This window comes from Amborella trichopoda, chromosome 7 (assembly GCF_054954075.1).
Source record: "Amborella trichopoda isolate Santa Cruz 75 chromosome 7, AtrichopodaSantaCruz75HAP2 v2.0, whole genome shotgun sequence".
Taxonomy (NCBI): Eukaryota; Viridiplantae; Streptophyta; class Magnoliopsida; order Amborellales; family Amborellaceae; genus Amborella; species Amborella trichopoda.
Genome location: NC_142342.1, coordinates 35188870 through 35209908, shown reverse-complemented (window position 1 = coordinate 35209908; position 21039 = coordinate 35188870). Strand labels below are relative to the sequence as shown.

The 21039-nt window shown below is 33.4% G+C and overlaps 2 protein-coding genes and 1 pseudogene across 2 annotated transcripts; all 3 read right to left on the bottom strand.

Moving 5' to 3' along the window:
• Positions 1–7511: 7511 nt before the first annotated feature.
• On the bottom strand, positions 7512–12530 carry LOC148781374 (putative alpha-L-fucosidase 1). Its single transcript, XM_088872824.1, has 2 exons — positions 11646–12530; positions 7512–9606 (listed from the first exon to the last, which is right to left on the bottom strand). Exons 1-2 carry the CDS (start codon positions 11752–11754, stop codon positions 8849–8851), a joined length of 867 nt encoding a protein of 288 aa, XP_088728950.1. The 5' UTR covers positions 11755–12530; the 3' UTR covers positions 7512–8848.
• On the bottom strand, positions 12365–12924 carry LOC18422750 (alpha-L-fucosidase 1 pseudogene; annotated as a pseudogene).
• A 310-nt stretch (positions 12925–13234) lies between these two features.
• Positions 13235–19805, bottom strand: LOC18422749 (uncharacterized). The gene is made up of 7 exons (XM_006827336.4): positions 19741–19805; positions 19377–19497; positions 19191–19286; positions 15903–15974; positions 15648–15772; positions 14637–14709; positions 13235–13339 (listed from the first exon to the last, which is right to left on the bottom strand). Exons 1-7 carry the CDS (start codon positions 19803–19805, stop codon positions 13235–13237), a joined length of 657 nt encoding a protein of 218 aa, XP_006827399.2.
• Between the last annotated feature and the right edge of the window lie 1234 nt (positions 19806–21039).

Here is a 21039-nt window from a genome sequence, read left to right as displayed (position 1 = left end):
CCTTCTCTACCATATTATTTTTATCAGTTTAAGGTGTCAAGACCCGAGAGATCTTCCGACAAAGATCTGTTTGATTTTGCGCTATAAACAATTCTCCGATCCGACCCGGATATAGGTGTGACTGATTCGAATCACCGATCTGTTTTTTTTAACTTTACCATTGACTAAGCCATTTGCCACTCCCATGTGCTCTCAAAACCAACGTAGATCTTTTATTTCTTTTGTGAACTGGACAAATGATTCACTTTTTAGACCGGTTTGAACCTAATTGGACTCCTTGATGTTTTAACATAGTTATCAAGATTGAAATGGATTGGCTAGTTAGACCGTAAATCGGTGTCTTAGCTAATTTCGATAAAAAGTCAAGTTTGGCTAAAACTGACCAAGACCAATGTTTAACTATTCAACTTTTTGTATAATGAGGGTGGGCTAGGGCTTGGCTGTAGTAGCATCGATGCCTTAATTGAGATCTCAAACTCCACTCTCAACTTACCAAAAGATTATCCACTAAAAAGAAAATTTATTCTATAATACATTAGATATTTTTAAATAATTATTCCTGAAAGTTTATTAAATTTAATAATTTTTTTTTTTGACCAACAGACCTCTTTAGACCAAGTCAAACTCCACACAAGTTCAATCTTGGGTTCAACCATAGGTCCGGTTCTTATAAGCGTGCATTTGTTTCCACAATGAACGCGCGATAAATAATTTGAATCACTCTTGTTCTGGTGGGCATTTTTGTAATTATTGAAGACCCATGAGCTAGAGATTAGGGGGGAAATAGTTTGATGGGGCTGCAGCCCGATCAAAATAAGTAAGACCTCATCTCATAACTCATCAAAAAATTGCAATCAAGTATTGGAAAACCTTTATTTCGAATCATTTCGGATTCAACATTATGGTTATGAAAAAACATTAGGATTTCGAGATTTAAAATAACATATATTACAACAAATTATTTAGACAGTCCATACATTTTATAACATTAGGATTTGTTTTCATAAAATGTAGGCTCTATAGAAACTTCATCCTTTAAAGATTATTAGTTGACGTCATTTAGACTTCTCCCTCTTGGTATCCAATATTTACAAGGACTAATGTCATTTAGACTTGTCCCTCTTGGCATTGAATATTTATAGGGAAAGGTTTCTATACTTTCCCTACAACATAGAAGATCTATGCTTCTCCTACCATCCAGCCGACCAATTTGATCAAGAGAGCCACTAACCATTTGATCTTAAATCCAACGTCTCAAAGTATTTTATTTTTAGTTTTTTTATATAAATTGTATGAATATTAAATTTGGCACATATCATCTTCTTATTGTGGCGCACCTATAAAAAAATATTAAGAATAATTTTTCGATGAAATATAATGACCAAAATACTCCTTGAAACTTTCCAGGGTATTTTGGCCATTTTTTATTGGAAATATTGTAAAAAAAATATATTTCGCTAGTGTGAGTTTAATATAGGATTGAAAGTCCAAATTTTGGTGTCAAAATAATTTATAGAAAAAAAAATTAAAAATAAAATAGTGTAGAGACATGACATTGTGATTGGGGCAATCTTAGCCTTCCATTCAGAATGGGAAGTATATAAGTTTTATGTTGTAGGGAAAGTATAGAAAGCTTGCTCGTGCATGAAAGCAACAGTTGTATAATAATATTATTCCACCACACTTCTAAAAAACTATGTTTGAAGCAGTGGTTTTAAAAACAAATCAGTGCCACAAATCGGGCACCCTAAAAACCCATTCGGATTGGTGAATCAGCGTTTCGGATCGAGAATCGGCCGAATCTGTCAGATTCGACTTTAAAAAAAAATCAAAAAAATAATAATTAAAATCATTATAAATATTTTTTTTATAAATCCAATAAGAAATGAAGGTACTACATTAATAACTTTTATTTTTTTGCATCAATAAGCGAATATTGAGATGTTCTTTCCCTGTATGAAGATTCTCATCAAACATTTATTCAAACCTAACTAAATATAATATTATACATTGAAATTAGAATTATTGGTTTGTATTTTATTATTTTATCATCATTTAACTATACACACAAACTGATCAAAGTATCAAATATTTATTATTTCGTTTTATTCATCCAAAATTATTGCAACCTAACTAAGTATAATAATATATATTGAAATTGAAGTTGTTGGTTTATAACTTTCTATTTTATAATTATTTTATTATACAAATAAAAAAATCTAAAATATTGCATAATATCATCTAATTTAAAAAATCTTATTTACAATTATAAAATATATATATATATATATATATATATATATATATATATATATATATTACAAAATTTATAATATAAATAAATTAATAAATAAAATACAAGATTTGGTTATCAATGTATACTGTTAATTATAATATAATAATAAACATGATTAAAATTATTAGACAATACTTTCATATCATATGATTAAAAACAAAATAAATTCCCCTATAAATTTTAATATAATTATATTCATATGATTATACGGATATAAGTTTAACAAGTTAGTAAGATAAATAAACAATACGACTTTCAATGTAATTATACTAGTATTTGTAAATGAATAAAATAGAATTTATTATTTTGTTGATTATTTCATATAGACATATCTAAGTAAGAAAGATTGTTTCATAAGGTGCAAAACTTACCTTCGAATGTTCTGACATCCAAGATTTCGGATGGAGAACGCAACCATAAAAGGTCACCACAACGTCATCACTAAGGCAAAGGTAATCTAAGCCTTGAGGTGCGTACAATGTGTGAGTAGGTCTTTAAATCGATGATGAGGTAAGTGTGATTGAGGTGGGTGGTAGGGTAGGGCCCACCACTATAATTTCATAAGAAAGCATCTTCAAAATCATCGTAGCGACTCGAAATCCCGTTTTTTCACTGAAACCGAAATGTGTTGGGCGATACCCCAATTGCCAATTTTCCAAACCTTAGTTTGAAGGAGCGTTTTAAATAACGCTTAGTAGTCCGGTTCGATTCGAAATTCGTGAAAAGGGACCGAATCAATAAAAAAATCGAAAATCGTCTGGTTCTAGAGAGAACCGGACGATTCCGCACAGTGACTCGCCGATTCACTGTACGGAATCGGCGAGTCCGTGAAGAACACGGGTTACACAGTGTTTTTCACGGGATTCTTTGAAATTTGTCATTTTTTTATCATTTTTCTTGTTTTTTTTGGCATGTGATCTGATTTGCAGGCTGTAAACAGCTTTATTCAGCTTTTTCAAAGATTAAATGCTGGAAAAATTTGTTGTTTTTGGATCACGAAAAAATCGATGTTTAGGGTTTCCGCCTTTTCTGAAAGTTTCATGCCAAATAGGGCATGAATCTTTCAAAATTTGTAGGCATTTTGATCTTAAATCTGTGAATCAAAACCTTTTGTTACTAATTTGTGATAATCGTTGAGGAAAACAGAGTTTTTTGGAGATTGAAGGCTTCGGTTCACAAAATCAGGTATGAACTTTGGGTTTTTTTTTTTTTCCGCCATTTGATTTATTTCACGGCATATTTTGAACATAATGAGTTCAATAATTAGGGTTTTTAATCTTTATTGTGTCTAGTATGATTTAAAATTTTCAATTTTACGTAATCTGGTCAATTACAGCAAGAAATTTGACATGAACACTGAGATGTCTGCGGAACCAAATTCCGCTGTTTTTTTTTTTTTTTTTCCACCTTTTGATTTTGTTTTCATGATATATTAGAAATAATGTGTTAAAAATTTAGGGTTTTGATTCCTTATATTGTTGTTTATCAGAAAATATACTCAATTGGATGTAATTTATTCACTTAGAGGTGAATTTTTGAGTTAAAATCGCTTATGTAAAACGACTCTGTGAAGAACAGAATTTTCTTTTTTCTTTTTTTTTTTTTTTTTTTTTTTTTTGTAACCCATGATAGAATTTTTTGTAATCCATGATCGAATTTTTTGTAATCCATGATCGAAATGTTTGTTTTTTTTTTCTTGTAATCCATAATCGAATTTTATTTTTTATTTTTTATTTTTGTAACCTATGATAGAAATTTTTGTAATCCATGATCGAATGTTTTGTAATCCATGATCGAAATGTTTGTTTTTTTTTGTAATCCATGATCGAATTTTTTGTTTTTTTTTTTTTATGTAAACCATGATAGAGTTTTTGTAATCCATGATTGAATTTTTTGTTATCCATGATGTAATTGTTTTTTTCTTTTTTTGTAATCCACGATCAAATTTTTTGTTTTTTTTTGTTTTTTTTTTTTGTAATCCATGATCGAATTTTATGTAATCCATGATCGAATTTTTTGTAATCCATGATAGAATTTTCTGTAATCCATGATCGACTTTTTTGTAATCCATGATCGAAATGTTTGTTTTTTTTACTTGTAATCCATGATCGAATTTTTTGTTTTTTGTTTTTTTTTGTAACCCATGATTGAATTTTTTGTAATCCATGATCGAATTGTTTTTTTCTGTTCTTGTAATCCACAATAGAATTTTTTGTTTTTTTATGTTTTTTTTTTTTTTTGTAATCCATGATCGAATTTTATGTAATCCATGATCGAATTTTATGTAATCCATGATCGAATTTTTTGTAATCCATGATCGAATTTTTTGTAATCCATGATCGAATTTTTTGTAATCCATGATTGAATTTTTTGAAAATTTGTAATTTTTTTTTTAATCCATGATCGAATTTTTTTTTGTAATCCATGATCGAATTTTTAGAAAATTTGTGATTTTTTTTTTTAAATCCATGATCGAACTTTTTGAAAATTTGTTAATTTTTTTTTTAATCCATGATCGAATTTTTTGAAAATTTGCTGTACTTTTTTTTTTTTATTTCTTTTTATCCATGATCGAATTTTTTGAAAAATGATGATTTTTCGAAAAGATGTGAAAATCGTGATAAATTGTATGTTGATGGATTATCTACGCAAAAAAATACATGTTATTATATTTTTAATACAAAACTGTATTTTTTTTATCTGTTGTTCATGGATTTTTTAGTTGGAATGACTGATGTTAGCCGGCTCTTTGAAGAATTGTTTTTATTATTAATTTTTTAATGCAAAAAATGTATGTTCTTGATAATTGAGTTGTAGCCATGTTTGGAGCTTGCATTTTGTATTATTCTAAATGTTTGTAATTGATATGTACGAAAATATTATTGTCCAAAAAGGTATTTTGCAATAACAAATAACAACGAATATGACTACATGAACTACCGCAACATATTATCACTACATATGGTGATTATTTTCCTTTTTGAACTGTCAGGTTAATTTAAACTTTTTACATCTTAAAACAGTTGAATCATGTCAAGATCTACAGAAGACCCTGAATCAATGAATTGTCATACGAATTCAATCAATGGCACCAGCGTGACCAAGAAGAACAACAATGTCGTCTATCATTTTATTTTTAGATCGTATGTTACTAATTTTATGCTTTATTGTAGTCCATGTATGTTGATATACTTATTCCATGATAATTCTATGTTTATCCTTTTATGTGATGTAAATTAAATGTTGAATGGCGGTTCATGCAGGGAAAGAACATATCAATATTCGCATATTCATTCAAAAACATGAAAATTCCTAATGGAGTACTTTCATTTCTTATTGAATTCCTAAAAAACAATATTTATAATGAATTTTAATAATTTTTTCGGATTTTTTTGAAGCTTTATTCTGACCGATTCACCCAATTTCCGATTCGGATTGCCGATTCACCGATCCGGATCGATTTTTTGAAAGCTCGATCCGGGTCACCGATCCGTTTTTTAAACCATTGGTTTGAAGTATTTGTATGACCCAAAATTTGATACACATGTTTTCTTCACCTCATTAATAAATTTAAATAAAAAATAACCAGTGTACTTTATATACGGTCAAAATGAGTTCTTTCTAAAAGTGAATCTAGACCGTCTATTTGATGAATTTCAAGATTTATACCTTTATGAATTCAAAATCATTTTTTTTTTCTTTTTTAATATTGTTAATCTAATGATAATAAAATTATTTAAAAAATTTGAAAAGAAAATAACATTTCTATAGCCTAAATTTAAGCATTTCACCAAAATGGACGGCCTATATATTGGGCTAAAAAAATACGAGGAAAATTTTGTATAGAACTTTAATTCCTCATATTATTTTATGATAGACCCTCCTTCCGTTATTCTTTCCAGTGGTATAAAAAAACTCCGAAAGATTTCTCTGTAGCTCTTTATCTCTTATCTCACTCTTTTATTGATTTTTTATCATAAAAATTAGGCATAAGAAATCTTTTTATATCATTTCAACCTAAAAACTTTTTTAAAAACGTTTTTAGATTGAATTACTATAAAAAGATTCTTTAGAGCTAATTTTTATGGTCAAAAGTCAATAAAAGAGAAAGATAAAAGATGAAAGGGTATGGTGAAATATTTGGGATTTCCTTATGCGACTTAAAGAAGAACGAAAGGAAGGTCTACCATAAAATGATATGAGTAATTAGGGCCTCACCTCAAATCCTCATCTCGAAAGCACTTTTGGCATTGGAAATTTCATGATGGCTAGGGGTGGCAATAGGTCGGGTCCAGCTGGACACATACCTGAACCCGAAATAACTTATATGTGCGTGGACTTGGACCAGGACTTGACGGGTCCAATTTAATTGTACCCGTACCCAGACCCGACGTGCCCAATTTAATTGTACCCGTACCCAGACCCAAACCTAGACCCAACATGCCCAATTTAACGGTACTTGTACTCGATGGGTAATGTTAGACCCGGGACCAGACCCAACATTTTCACTCTCAAATAAAACAAAAAAAATCATACATTGTTTTTCTCTCCATATTTATTATATCTATGAGCGAACCAGTACCAGATCTATCTTCTGAATTTACAAAAAAAAAACATGAATGGAGTTCAAGCACAATTTAAAAAAGAAACAGTGAAATTAATCAAGAGGAGGAAAGCACATTTTTACAGGGTTTATATTCAATTGAATGGACCAAACAAAAAAACATAAAATTCAACGCAAATGAAGATAAAGTAAAAGGGGAGAAATATTTATGCTTTGTTTTCTATTAGTATTGTTTTGCGTGGTTCTTTTTATTAGTTCAGTTTATTATCTGCTGCAGCAAAAAACTTATTTTCTATACTATTTTATTTTTTATTTTTTTCTATAAATTATTTTAACACCAATATTTGGACTTCTAATAATCTATTAAACTTGCACGCGAAAAAAATAAAAATAAATTTTTAATAAATTAAAATAACCAAAATACTTTTAAAAATTTCAAAAGGTATTTTGATTATTATATTTTATCAAAAAATTATTTTTAATATTTTTTATAGATGACCCCAATTAAAAGATGGACGTACCAAATTTCATATTCACACAATTTGTATAAAAAAGCTAAAAATAAAATACTTTGAAATATCAAATCTTTTTATAAAATGACTAAAAATAAAATACTTTAAAACGTCGAATCTTTCTCTGCTACAGGCAAAGTATAGAAACCCTTCGCTACATATTATAGGGATTCTCATTAAAGTGACAACAGAAAATGACCCATTAGGGTAACAAGATAGAAAGAAACACTATTTCCAATTAACAGAGGCATTAAACATAATATTCAGGGAAAAAATCAGTAATATTCTCTCTTTTCTTTCTCTTTCTTTCTCTGCTGCTGAAGACAAGGAACTTCGTTCATCTCCCACAGAGTACCAGTGAGCTTCCTCGCCAAGATAGTGCCACTATAGCCATTTCCACTCTGTTTAGCCATCGCCCCACTTTATGAGAGAGATTGATAAATGGGGGATTCGGCCATCGAAGAAGGTGAGCACAGAGAGAGAGGAAGAGTTGCATAGAGGGAGGCCGTTTCGGGAAGATCCGAAGATGGGGTTTGGGGACAGGGGTTGCAGAGCAGCAGAGACCAGAGAGAGTGAGATTTTAGGGTTACGGACTTAGGGTTATAATTTATATAGTATTTAAGTTACAAGTTAAAACTTATATTATATATAATAAAAACAGGTCGGGTACCAGTAGGTTCGGTTATAGTTGGACACGTACCCAGACTGTCCGAGTATCACTTAGACCCGGATTTTACCCGTGGGTCCAAAACTTGGACCTATACTCGGACCTGTATGGGGCACACCCAACTGATCCCAAATGGGGTCTGGGTCCATTGCGGCTCTAAAATTAATTTTCAATACCAAAATGAAATTTGAAACGCGGTATAGATCCATATGTAAACACCTATTTTTAGGACGAAATGGATAGTATATATGCTACTTACGGAATTCGAAATCCTAATTTTTTTGCACAGCTATAATGTTACGAGATGATGAATTTAATGGTTTTTAAACACTTGAATTGCAATTTTTGATGAGTTATGGGTGAGCCTTTACTTATTTTGATTGGGTTGCAGCCCTATCAATTCATTTTCGTTTCTAAAGAGCGTATAATCTGTAAATCCTTAGCGGATATGGAGCACTTTGAGCTCTTTAGAGCTGCGTGACGCAGAAGATGTGTTCTTCCATGGATTTCTTCATTTGTAAGTATCAAAGAGCAAGCAGGTAAGAAGGCGCTTTCTCTATCCCTCTGCAATTCAGAGCATTGAAAATGGAGTAAGAAAAATTGGCACTTGCTTTGTGTTTCTTTCAGACAAGGACGACTTTTATTGGTAAATAATCGTGGATATCATACAGAACAAATACTCCTCTCTCTCTCTCTCACACACACATTACAGTTATCATCATTCTAAAAGGAAATGTACCAAAACACAAGATGAGAAATTCACTGCATCTAACAATAGTGTACAACAAATAGAAAGCACATCCGAACTGCTAAAAAGAGGCTTTACTAGCATTCCAAAACCAGTCACGTAATCTGACATGTCTGGCTTGATGACAACTATTAAAGCTCAACAATTCTAACCCAATAGCAGGTGGTGGTTCCAAGTAAATGCCAAGAAATGAAATCAATGGGTCTGCTCGGGACTTCTTTATGCTGAGTCTCAATACCTGAGACTCCACTGCTTGGAAACGTTGCAGCCTTTTATACCCCACAGTCGTTCCATTGACTATTGTTTCCCATTCTCCATCCTTCTGCACATCAAGATGGTATTTGATAACCCTTTGCCCCACATGTATTGCCTCTTGAAGTTGCAGCACATTGAATGATAATGGCCTTCCAAAATCAAAGTATAAGGCCCACCCATCCTTAGCCCCTTCCTCAGGTGCCCAATAACTGTAAATTCCCTCTTTGAGTACCTGAGAAGGGCCAAATTTAGGGTCATTAAATCCTCCACGTGTGCTACTAGCCGTTATAGTGGCAGTCTCGGCTAAATTTAGTGAGAATGTTTCATGCCTTAGCTTCGTGAAGTCGTGGAGAACTTGAACATCTTCATCAGATATGAGACCTGACGAATTTGGCGGAACATTGAGTAATAAAAGACAGTTCCGGCCCACGGATTTATAGTATATATCAAGTAGCTCTAGGGCTGATTTGGGGTGCTTAGAGCTGTGCCAGAACCAACCAGGCCTGATTGATCCATCACACTCGGGGGGAACGCAGTCATGCCCATGTGGGTCACCTCCATTACCTGATTGCATGCTATGGATGAGTAAAGAAGGTATTTCCTAGTCACTATTCAGTGTTTAGCTCCAAGAAATACTAACAAATGAATTTTTTTGACAACATTGTGCAGGATAATGCCAGAGAATGCAAGCTTCTGTTATCAAGAGCACGTAAAAAGGAAGAGAAAGAATTGAGTTTGCTTTTTTTATGAAATCAGGAAGAGCGATGCCAGGTTTAGTGTTATCTTGTAGGAATGTATTTTTTTCCTTCATTCAATATTTGTATTTTGGATTGTTTCTCTCTTTACATTTTGAAGTAACTGGCATGCCTTTGACTAGTATGTGCATGCATGTATGTGTATTTGTTCATGTGGGTGGCTATTACATTCCAAATATCAATAAAAAAGGAAAAGTGATAAGAATAATCACCAATGTATCCTTATCATATACTGGACATGACTTTGAAGATCAGAAACTTTCCTTTTAGGGCTTAACTAAGTATCCAGCAGCCATTGCTTGTGATATTAGACAAGTGCATTCAATCTTTCTGAGCTTACTGCGAATATAAGCATGCATAAGGACACCACTGATTTCCTGTACAAAATGTTCATGAGGAATAGGTCTACACTGTAGCAAATTCCAATGGTCATAAGGAGAGCTTCTTAGATGACCTTCTAAACCATTATCTGTGTAATGACCTTCCACAACTTTATCAAGTTCCTAACAATGTTTTCGAAAACATGCCTTTATTTATCTTGCCTTCAGTTGTCATAATTTGCAATTAAGTCTTCACAAGAATTTTGAGTTCGTGAGTTTAAAACCATGCTATATGGTAGTTTTATGAGATCCAGATAACACCTAAAGTGACAGTCTTTTTGTGACATGTCGTTCTATCTATATGTTATAATTTTTGCATACTGATGAATTAAGTATGAGAACCATTAAATCAGACTGAATTAGGACATTTGTATGATGTAAATTCGTAGCATGTATATTATGTAAGAAACAATAGCAAAGAAATTAAAATAAAAAACTCAAAATATACTTGCTATCCCAAAGAGATAGTCAACCACATTAGTTTAAAAAGGTCAACCAAATCTGAACTCAGAATTCGAATTCACAGAAGACAGAATAAAGAAATAACAGAATGGTGAAGTTCTGCACATGTGTGGGAGGGTTTCATATTTTGTATGGCTTCTTTATGAGATTAGGCACCTGATTTCTTTGAAATTAATCAAGTTAATTCACAAAAAGTTGGATTTACAGTACCAATTTATAACAAATAATAGCTCATGAAAGGAGGTAGTTTCAACAAATACTACCTTAATCTAGCAGAAAGTTCTTCTAAGCAAGATTAATGATGGAGCAAGGGCAGGCAGATGGTGCAGCAAATATTTATCTAAGAAATGGCAACTATTGGTATCAGGAGCGGATCCCTGTAAAGAGAATTCAGTACCGACAGGAGATCTTCAGCATAGGGTGCCAAAGATAAGCATTTTTTCTAAATAAATGCTATGACTGAGACACAATCATCACCTATAGACTGTACAAAAATAATAACAATTCCTATGGAGTGAAACTCCTTTAAGTGATTTCAATAAACTCAATTTTGTAAGAAAATTTGAAAATTAACTTAACTCTAAAAGATGCAAAAAAATGAAATTACAATGCAAGTGCAATTCATATGAACACCATATGAAATTCTGTGGTGTAAACGCAGGCAGACATAAAGTTTCGTGTGCAGGATGCCGTTTCTTATGGGTATATACATCTGCTTACACATACATACGCATATATACACATACATATGCAAATAAGATGTTGGTCTATGTATTAATAAATGTATACATGCATCTGCAAATGGGTGGCTATTTCTTTCCACATGAAACTGAATTTGTAAGCAACAATTTTCTTTCAGTAAATGACATGATCAAGAGCTAATCATAATTAATGTATATATAGAGATACAAAGCAAAGCATAGAGAGAAAAAGAATAAAGAAAGGCACATTGAAATGGAATAGAAGACCATAAGAATGAGGAGACGTAAATGAGAGCCTGGCTTACTCGTAATCTGTATGACCAATAGTATCAGAGGAGGCATTGAACAGGGACCAACAGGTAGAACCTGCAACTCCACCCTCATCACCAACCCACCTGCAATCTGGACCAGCATCAGAGAAGATGACAGCCCCAGGCTGAAGCTGGTGAATCACATGACACCATTCTTCAAATTTATACTCCATATCCTTCTCTCGCTCACCCTTGGAACCATCCAACCATACCTCCTTAATCTCCCCATAACTTCAACAGCCACAAAGGCACAAACCAAACACCTTCAAAAAATAAAAACTGATCCAACAAAAGGCTGCACAAAAACAAAAGGCTTCAAAAGCCTCTTTTTTGGGTAAAAACATTAGAAAGCTTGAGCAACAAATCTTTACATCACCTACCATCAATAGACTAAAAGAATGCAACAACCCACCAACTGAACATCAGAAAACTAATCATCTTTTAGGTTTGAGGGCATTAAAGGCCATCGATAAATTCACAGTGAAGCTTTGGAAAGCCATTGGTTTATGTAATCAAACAAGAACGGAAGGAAAAACAGAAGAAAAGAAGAAAATGGAAAAAAATTAGCAAAAAAGAGAGGAAAACAAGTAATTCCCTCAAACCAAAAAAGATAAGAACCAAAACCAACAAAAGCTCATCACAAACTCCATGTTTTCTCTATCTCACTCTCTAGACTGGGGAAAAAAACCCGAAAATCCCATCCTTTCTGGAACTTACTTAGAAAGCAATTCAGTCATCTGCCCCAAAAAGAACTCATTATACTCCAACGTCCGGCCATAACTGGACTCATGGCGATCCCACGGAGAGAGATAGAGCCCGAGCCCAAGACCCATCTCTTTAGCAACCTCTGCAACCTCACTGACTACATCCCCGGTGCCATTACGCCACTTACTTGACCTCACCTAATAATCAGTGAGAGAAGAAGGCCAAAGGCAAAACCCGTCGTGATGTTTAGCGGTGATAATGAGCCTGGAGAAACCAGCGTCCTTAGCGACTCGAGCCCATTGCTTTGGATCCAAGGCAACAGGTTGAAGATAGATGGGTCGGAGTGGCCAGTGCCCCATTCGGAATCGGTGAAAGTGTTGGGTCCGAAGTGAAGGAACATGGTGGATTCTCCGAGCTGCCATGAGAGCGGGGAAGCAGAGGGAATTGGCAACAATGGGAGAGGCAGAGGGATTGCAGAGCAGGAAGCAAAGAGATGGAGAAGGAGATTAAGAGAGAGAAAGAGGAGAGAGAGGGGGGATTGGGGGTGGAAATGCGCATCATGAGGTGGTCACATTCTGGAGTGGCCGCTCCGAGAGGGTAGGTATCACCACACCACCAATGTCCACTCAGTTTAACGGGTTTGATCTCATCAAAACGGAGTTTTGATTATTTATGATATACGAGATTTACATGAGGACGAAGTTTTTTTTATTTTTCAAGACAAACCACACCCTTTACATTATTCACTAACAAAATCCCCCAACACATGGAAAATTCAAAATTGGTGACCAAGGAAATGGAAGAGTGAATTCAAACAAGGCTTAAGGCCAATGATGTTTGGAACTGATTTCAACGATGAATTGATATTCTGAAAGTAATCAGTAGCTCAAAGCAAGCTGAAGGCCGAAGATTGCATGAACCAGGAACAAACCCATGATACCTGTTCCCAGCACACCATGTACACTTCGTAGTCCAGGGTTCCCCTGCATACAAGGCTCAATTCCACTGCCAGTGAGTCGATGGTAGGTTTCATCACCAAAAGTTTGTAAATGAATCAAAGAAGACAATTTGGAAACAAAGAGTACCAAGGTTCCTACACACCTTTCCTTCCATACAATCAGCAAAAGCTCTCCCACGTACCATACTTTTCAAGTTTTTATATTCCAGTTAATAAGAAATTATATTCACAATCTCAGTTGAAGGTGGTGGTGGCTCCTTTTGAATTGGATGGGTGTAATGGATATCATATTATAACATTAGACTCATTTTAAATAAATTTATGAAAATTATCATATCCAATTCATAAAATTCAGTCACTTTATGAAAATTAGCATATCCAGTTCTTTATGAAATTGGAATTAGCATATCCAATAAAATTGGAATTGGAATTACCATATCCAATAAAATTCAGTCACTTTTTTGGAATTAGCATATCCAATAAAATTGGAATTAGCATATTCAGTCACTTTATTGAAATTAGCATATTCAATAAAATTGGAATTAACATATTCAATTGGAATTAGCATATCCAATAAATTGGAATTAGCATATTCAATAAATTGGAATTAGCATATTCAATAAAATTGGAATTAGCATATTCAATAAATTGGAATTAGCATATTCAATAAATTGGAATTAGCATATTCAATAAAATTGGAATTAGCATAAAATTGGAATTAGCATATCCAATAAATTCTTTATGCTAATTCAGACATAAATTGGAATTAGCATATGCAGACATAAATTGGAATTAGCAAATCCAATAAATTCTTTATTGGATATTCCAATTCTTTATTGGAATTAGCATATCCAATTCAGGCATAAATTGGAATTAGCATATCCAATTCTTTATTGAATTAGCATATCCAATAAATTGGAATTAGCATATCCAATTCTTTACGAAAATTATCTAAAAGAAAAGCAAGATTGATGACTCTTAAGACATTAAATTCAGTCACTTTGTATGAGTTGAAATTCATCTTCATTACACGTACGCATGGTGGTGTATGGGAGAGCTGATCTACCAGGGCATCCAATGGAGTTAGTACAAGGTGGTGTGTAGGAGAGCATAACCCGACATAGAAGATAAGTTCAAAGATCAATGGAAAGCACTCTGTAAAACTTGCAACTAGAAAACAAAACAAGAAAATAAATATAACAGGATTTGGAAGGGATGGGAAATGAAATTTTCATGTAATGCCTTCAATTCTCAATGCAACTCATAATAAGCAAAACTTCTGAGAGGAATTTGAATAGTTAAAGCAGGTTCGCAATTACTACCTCGAATAATGTGGCCAAGATTGTCTGAACTGTGAGGAGGGCGAGGCCAAGTAAACCAGTAAGAGCATGAGGACTGCAACCGAAGTATCAAAAACTCAGTAATAAACACAAAAGAAAGAGAGGTATGTGGGTAAAACAAACACTAGCGCATCAAATGCCTAGAATACAAAAATTTTCATCTATTACAATAACAATATCATGATGGATGACCCCATAGAACTGCTGACTATATAGTTTTCATTATACAAATAAACAACAAGAATGATATAATGTGACTTATGAACTTCCATCTAAACAAAACTCTTTATCTATTTTTAAAGCGTCAGATCATTAATAGCATTCTTAAAAAGAGCTATGAATCGGGAATAAAGTCTGAATTCCCGTTTGGAACACTGTAGGATGAACATGCTTCTTGTATCTCTCAAGCTTGTTTTAAGCGCTAGATTTAGAATCCATAAATTTAGCAAATCTTAAAATTGAAGAATGGAACTTGAAATGCTTACACTTTCACTAGGAATGGGGAGATGGGGTAACTTCCTTATATTTTCAAATCTGAAATATCAGAGTTAAAGTGATTTTGGAAGTAGTATATATACATACATTGACTATGGCTCAAATAAATAAAGGACTTTATCAAAAGGTATCCCAAGAGACGAACTATTTAGCATCTCATCCATTTCTATTGATTTAATTTCAAACATTCCATCAAAGGACATGTAATGGTGAGTAAGAATAGTTGACATTTTGAGTGCGGTTTGAAAAATGGGTGAAACATTAAACAGTTGATATTTTAGGTGTGATTTGATTAATTTCCCAAAAAAATGGTAACATCCGGCATCATCAAATTACCTCATAGAAAGAGATAAAACTACAATATACATTATAATCTCAAAAAGTGGGACCGAAGTGTAAAATATGAAATATATAAAACTATTTTTAAATTCTGAAAATAAAACATAATTTTGCTATAAATTTCTACACAATTAATTTGATGAATGACATATTTATTACCTTTCAAAGATGGGCTTATCCGAAGTGAGAAGGGACGTAATTCCCCCGGTTGCGCCCACCACGAAAAAGAAGAACATGCCTCCTAACAATTTAGGGTGCAAGTCCTTTGCTTTCGCCTTCTCTTCCTAGCCAAAGAATAAATGTTATTTTTGTGAATTCCTTCTTCACGAGGAACCGCACGGCAATAAGTCAATCGGCTGACTCATCAAAACTGTGTTCTTGAGATAAAGAAAACAAATGAATGAAAATACTTACCAAGTCATCAGAGTATTTAATTCTAAAACCCAAGTATGATCCATAACCTCCCATTGCCAACAACACAACCGCCTGTAAATTAAGTAAACCGGTGGTTGTTAACATGCAAAGTACTGCTCCTAACTTAAGCTCCATGAGAAAGTAATGCAATGCGATTGGTGGTATATGATAACGGTGCACAACGTGAACTCCATTGTTTTTCCATACGACATAGGGTGGAGATGAACAGTAACCAGTTATGAGCATCATTGGGCATTACTGCTAATCTCAACCGTCTGCCATCACGGCGAATCATCTAATAGACATTCGGTAAATGTTTTAAACAGAGTAATAACACAAAAATGGTTTGTATTAATAACCATAGTAATAAATGATGAATATGAATTCCAATCCTTAGCATTAATCGATTCAGGTGCTGATCTGAATTGCCTTAATGAGGGATTAGTCCCTACAAAATATTTTGATAAGACCACTCAAATCCTCAATACAGCTGATGGTAGTAGACTCTTTATTAAATACAAATTATCCAATGCTAAGATTTGTACGGAAGGACATTGTTTTCCAACTCCATTCATAATGGTCAAAGGACTCAGTCAAGCTGTGATCCTTGGCATACCTTTTCTTACTTTGCTATACCCAGTTACAGTTTCTCATACAGGTATTGAAACAAATACTCATGTTACTCATATTAGATTTGAATTCCTGGATAAACCAAAAATTAAAGAAATTAATACTGTTAAACAGAATATGAAATACAAAGAAAATTTCTTAGGATCTTTACAACTTGAAATCAAACATAAACTTATCAGCGAAAAACTCCAAACTCATGAAATAATACAAAAAATACAACAATTCAAACATTTTATTGAAAAAGAAATATGCAATGAATTACGCAATGCGTTTTAGCATAAAAAACAACATATTGTTGGATTACCATATGAACCAAGTTTTAGTGAAACAAAGATACCAACAAAAGCTAGACCAATTCAGATGAATACAGAGTTATTGCAAACATGTCAACTAGAAATAAACGATTTACTCCAAAAGAAATTAATACGTCCTAGTTCATCTCCTTGGAGTTGTTCTGCTTTTTATGTGAATAAAAATGCTGAGCAAGAACGAGGAGTTCCCCGATTAGTCATTAATTATAAACCTCTTAATAAAGTCTTAAAATGGATTCGATATCCCATTCCAAATAAAAAGGACTTACTTGATAGATTATTACATGCTGTAATCTTCTCCAAATTCGATTGAAAATTTGGTTTTTGGCAAATCCAAATAAAAGAGGAAGAGAAATATAAAACAACTTTCAATGTTCCCTTCGGACAATATGAATGGAACGTTATGTCTTTCGGTCTTAAAAATGCTCCATCTGAATTTCAAAAAATAATGAATGATATCTTTAATCCCTTTTACAAATTCATGATTGTTTATATTGATGATGTTATGGTCTTCTCTGAATCAATAGAACAACATTTTAAACATCTTCATACTTTTATTCACACAGTAAAAATAGCCGGATTAGTTGTTTCTGCTAAAAAGATAAATCTGTTTCAAACAAAAATAAGATTCCTAGGACATAATATCAATCAAGGAATAATCATTCCAATTGATAGATCAATTCTCTTTGCTGATAAATTTTCTGACAAAATTTTAGATAAAACTGAATTGCAGCGATTTTTAGGGTGTCTTAATTATATAAGTGATTTTTACCAAAATCTAGCTTTAGATGCTAAACCTTTATATGATCGGCTAAAAAAGAATCCTCCACCCTGGACTAATATTCATACTTTAGCTGTACAGAAACTTAAACTCAAAGCCAAAGAACTTCCATGTTTAAATTTATCTGATCCAACAGCTTTTAAAATCATTGAATGCGATGCTTCTGAAATAGGATTAGGAGGTATATTAAAACAATCAATTGATTCTAAAGAACAATTAATACGTTTTACTTCTAAAGCTTGGAATCCTACCCAAAAGAATTACTTTACTGTCAAAAAAGAATTGCTAGCCATTATTCATTGTGTTTGCAAATTTCAAACTGATATTCTTAATCAACATTTTTTAATTCGCCCTGATTGTAAGGCAGCCAAAGACATTCTGCAAAAGGATGTCCAAAATCTTGTGTCAAAGCAAATATTTGCCCGGTGGCAAGCTATTTTATCTGCTTTTGATTTCTCTATTGAACATCTTCACGGTTCTTCTAATTCTCTGCCTGACTTCTTAACCCGTGAATTTTTGCAGGGGGGACCATATACTACAACCTATACTACAACCTATACTACAACCTAAAGACTTTTCCTCCTACGGTTTGCAACTCTTTTTCTCAAATAAGAATATCAATACAAATATCATTATGAATCCTCAATCTCCAGATACCAAAGAAAAACATCCAATGGACTTAGTCCCAAGTAATAGGTATGGGCCTCTTATGCCTACCCATTCCTCTCTTAACCTGACACCCATGTCACCCCTTCGATCCTCGAACGTACCGGAATACTTAATACAGACTCTTCCACAGAGTCCAATATCTACTCCAAGTCCGGTGTTTTCCCCGGCATCATACCCACATAAACAAACCTCAACCTCTGTCAAATCCGTTTACATAGATACTGCTTTCTTACCAGATATAACCATTTCTGATGCTCATGCACAACTCGACCCATATAAAATAGCTCCCCTCTACCTTGCAAATCACTTGAATCCATCTTATGGCATTAAAACCCGTGAATGGTATGAAGCCATTCTCATGGAAACTGGTTCAGTATCTATTGTCCACTTCTACCAAGGTACTACTAAATTATATGCATATTCGAAATTTCAAATAAAAAAATTGCTTTCTTACGAGGATTGGGGATGTAATCCCCTCCAGGGAAAAAGGTTACTAAATTCAGAATTTTCATATAAATCTTATAAATATTCTGAATACATTGAAGCATGGCATAAAGTATTTGCCTACCAAAATCCAAATAATACTCATTCCTGGTATATCCAATTCAAACTTCTTGTCTTAGAAAGATTCCCCAGTTAGTTTCGCCATTGGTTTTTGATATGGGGATCTCAAACCCAAATATTGCCTGATGCTTTTCAGAGTCTACAAACAAAATTTGCTCAACATAATACTTGCACCAACCTAGATGATTACCATCTCTACTTCATGGCAATATATCAAATCCCTTGGATTCTCAAATGGGAATACTCCATTTCTGAAAATAATACTAACAATTATGAGTATATTCCCCAATTAGGCAAAACCTTGAAAGTCAAATGGTGGGACATTTTCAGTACCAATCCTGCCACACTACCTTTGAAACGAATGCCTCCACAACCTGAAACCTTCAATCCAGTGTCAAATAATACAGTGAGTCTTCCTACATTTTCAGCCTACCTTAAAAAGCTGAAACAATCACATCCCAATGCTACTTTTGACGAAATAGAGCAAACACTACTCCATGTTTTTGCTCCCGATACAACCATGCCAGCAACTTCAGAAGAAACAGTCCAATCAGGGAATCCCCTATTGGATGATTTCAGCCAGAGGCCTACTGACTGACCCGACCCAACGGTTCGATTCCCTTCTTCAGCACCGATATGACTGCTACAACATAAAGCAAGATAAAATATTCCCTTTTCCGAATAAAGACAAAAAAGCGACATGACATTGCACAGGAAAGATTCCCTTTTCATATGAAGACAAATCCAAGCTGCATAAAGGACAAATCATAAAGCGACATCACTCCTTCGCAAAGATGCTCCTCACCGATGTGACCAATTTGGGGTCACATCAGCGCATATCGACGGCTCCCTTTCCTTCTTCTCCCGCACAAACGATACTTACCTACCGACGATTGCACGAATCTCCACTATGCAAGATTCCTCCATCACTTCATCAGCCACCAGCATACCAGAGCTCGCCACGTCTCCCTCATCAACAAGACATGTCCCCTCTTCGTACCATCTTCTTATCCTGAAGAATCCTTCTACAGCAAGCTATCCATTTTCGACCACAACTTCCTTCCGCCAATCCCACACTTTCCTTCATCAGCAAGCTACTGATTTCAGCCACTCGTCTGAGACACAGCCCTCTATAAATACCTCTTCATTCAAGCAAAGAAGGCAGAGCGTTTTCAAGGAAAGACCAGCAGCAGCAGCAACCAAAGTTCTTCTTAAATAGTTCTCAATAGTTCTCTTCTCTTTTCAGTTCTCTCATCTTCTTTTCCCTCAGATAGCTTTCTTTCTCAATTAAGCTTTACTATCTTCAACCTTTTGTACATCACTCAAAGTCGGTAACGTCCCTCTGACTTTGTTTATTATATATGTGTGATTGTCATCTTTCTGATTTACCTTCTTATTATCCTTACGAATGGCGAAAGTTTGCAAGTTTTTGTATCTGTAACCAGTAAGTCATTTTGTAATCAGTTTTGTAATAAATAGTGAGGCAATTTAAATTTGTATTTACATTCAAAATCCAAGAGTATACTCATACTTCGTGGATTGTATTTGATATTTCTGTACTTCCAATTTTCATTATTGTCTTCGTGTTTTTATATTATGTCACTATCTGACAAAAATTAGTAACTGCTAACTCTGTAATTTTTCAATATCTTCTGTAACGTCTAGAAATACGTACAGTAATTCCAGCAAAAATCATAGGGTAGATCTTAGGCGTAAATATATATATGTATACATATATATGTATATATATGTATACATATATATGTATATATATGTATACATATATATACATATATATGTATATATATATATATATATATATATATATATATGTATATATATATGAGAGTGGTTTCAATACACCCACTAGCTGACCGCTACAGTAAACACTACTGGCCCAGAATGAATCTGGGTCGATCTGACCATCATGACAACTTTTAGTTTATGAATTTTAATTTTTTTTCTATAAATCCAAATTACTTAAAATTTTAGGTGTATGTTCTTCTCATGAAGGCACACCTAATGAAAATATATATAAAAAAAGAATCTACAAAAATATAATTGACCAAAATATTCTCAAAACTTTACAGAGGTATTTTAGTTAATTATTTTCATGTAAAATATTTTTTTTTATATTTTTCAAAGATTCGCCTATTTTTTATGTACACGCGCTTCAAATTTC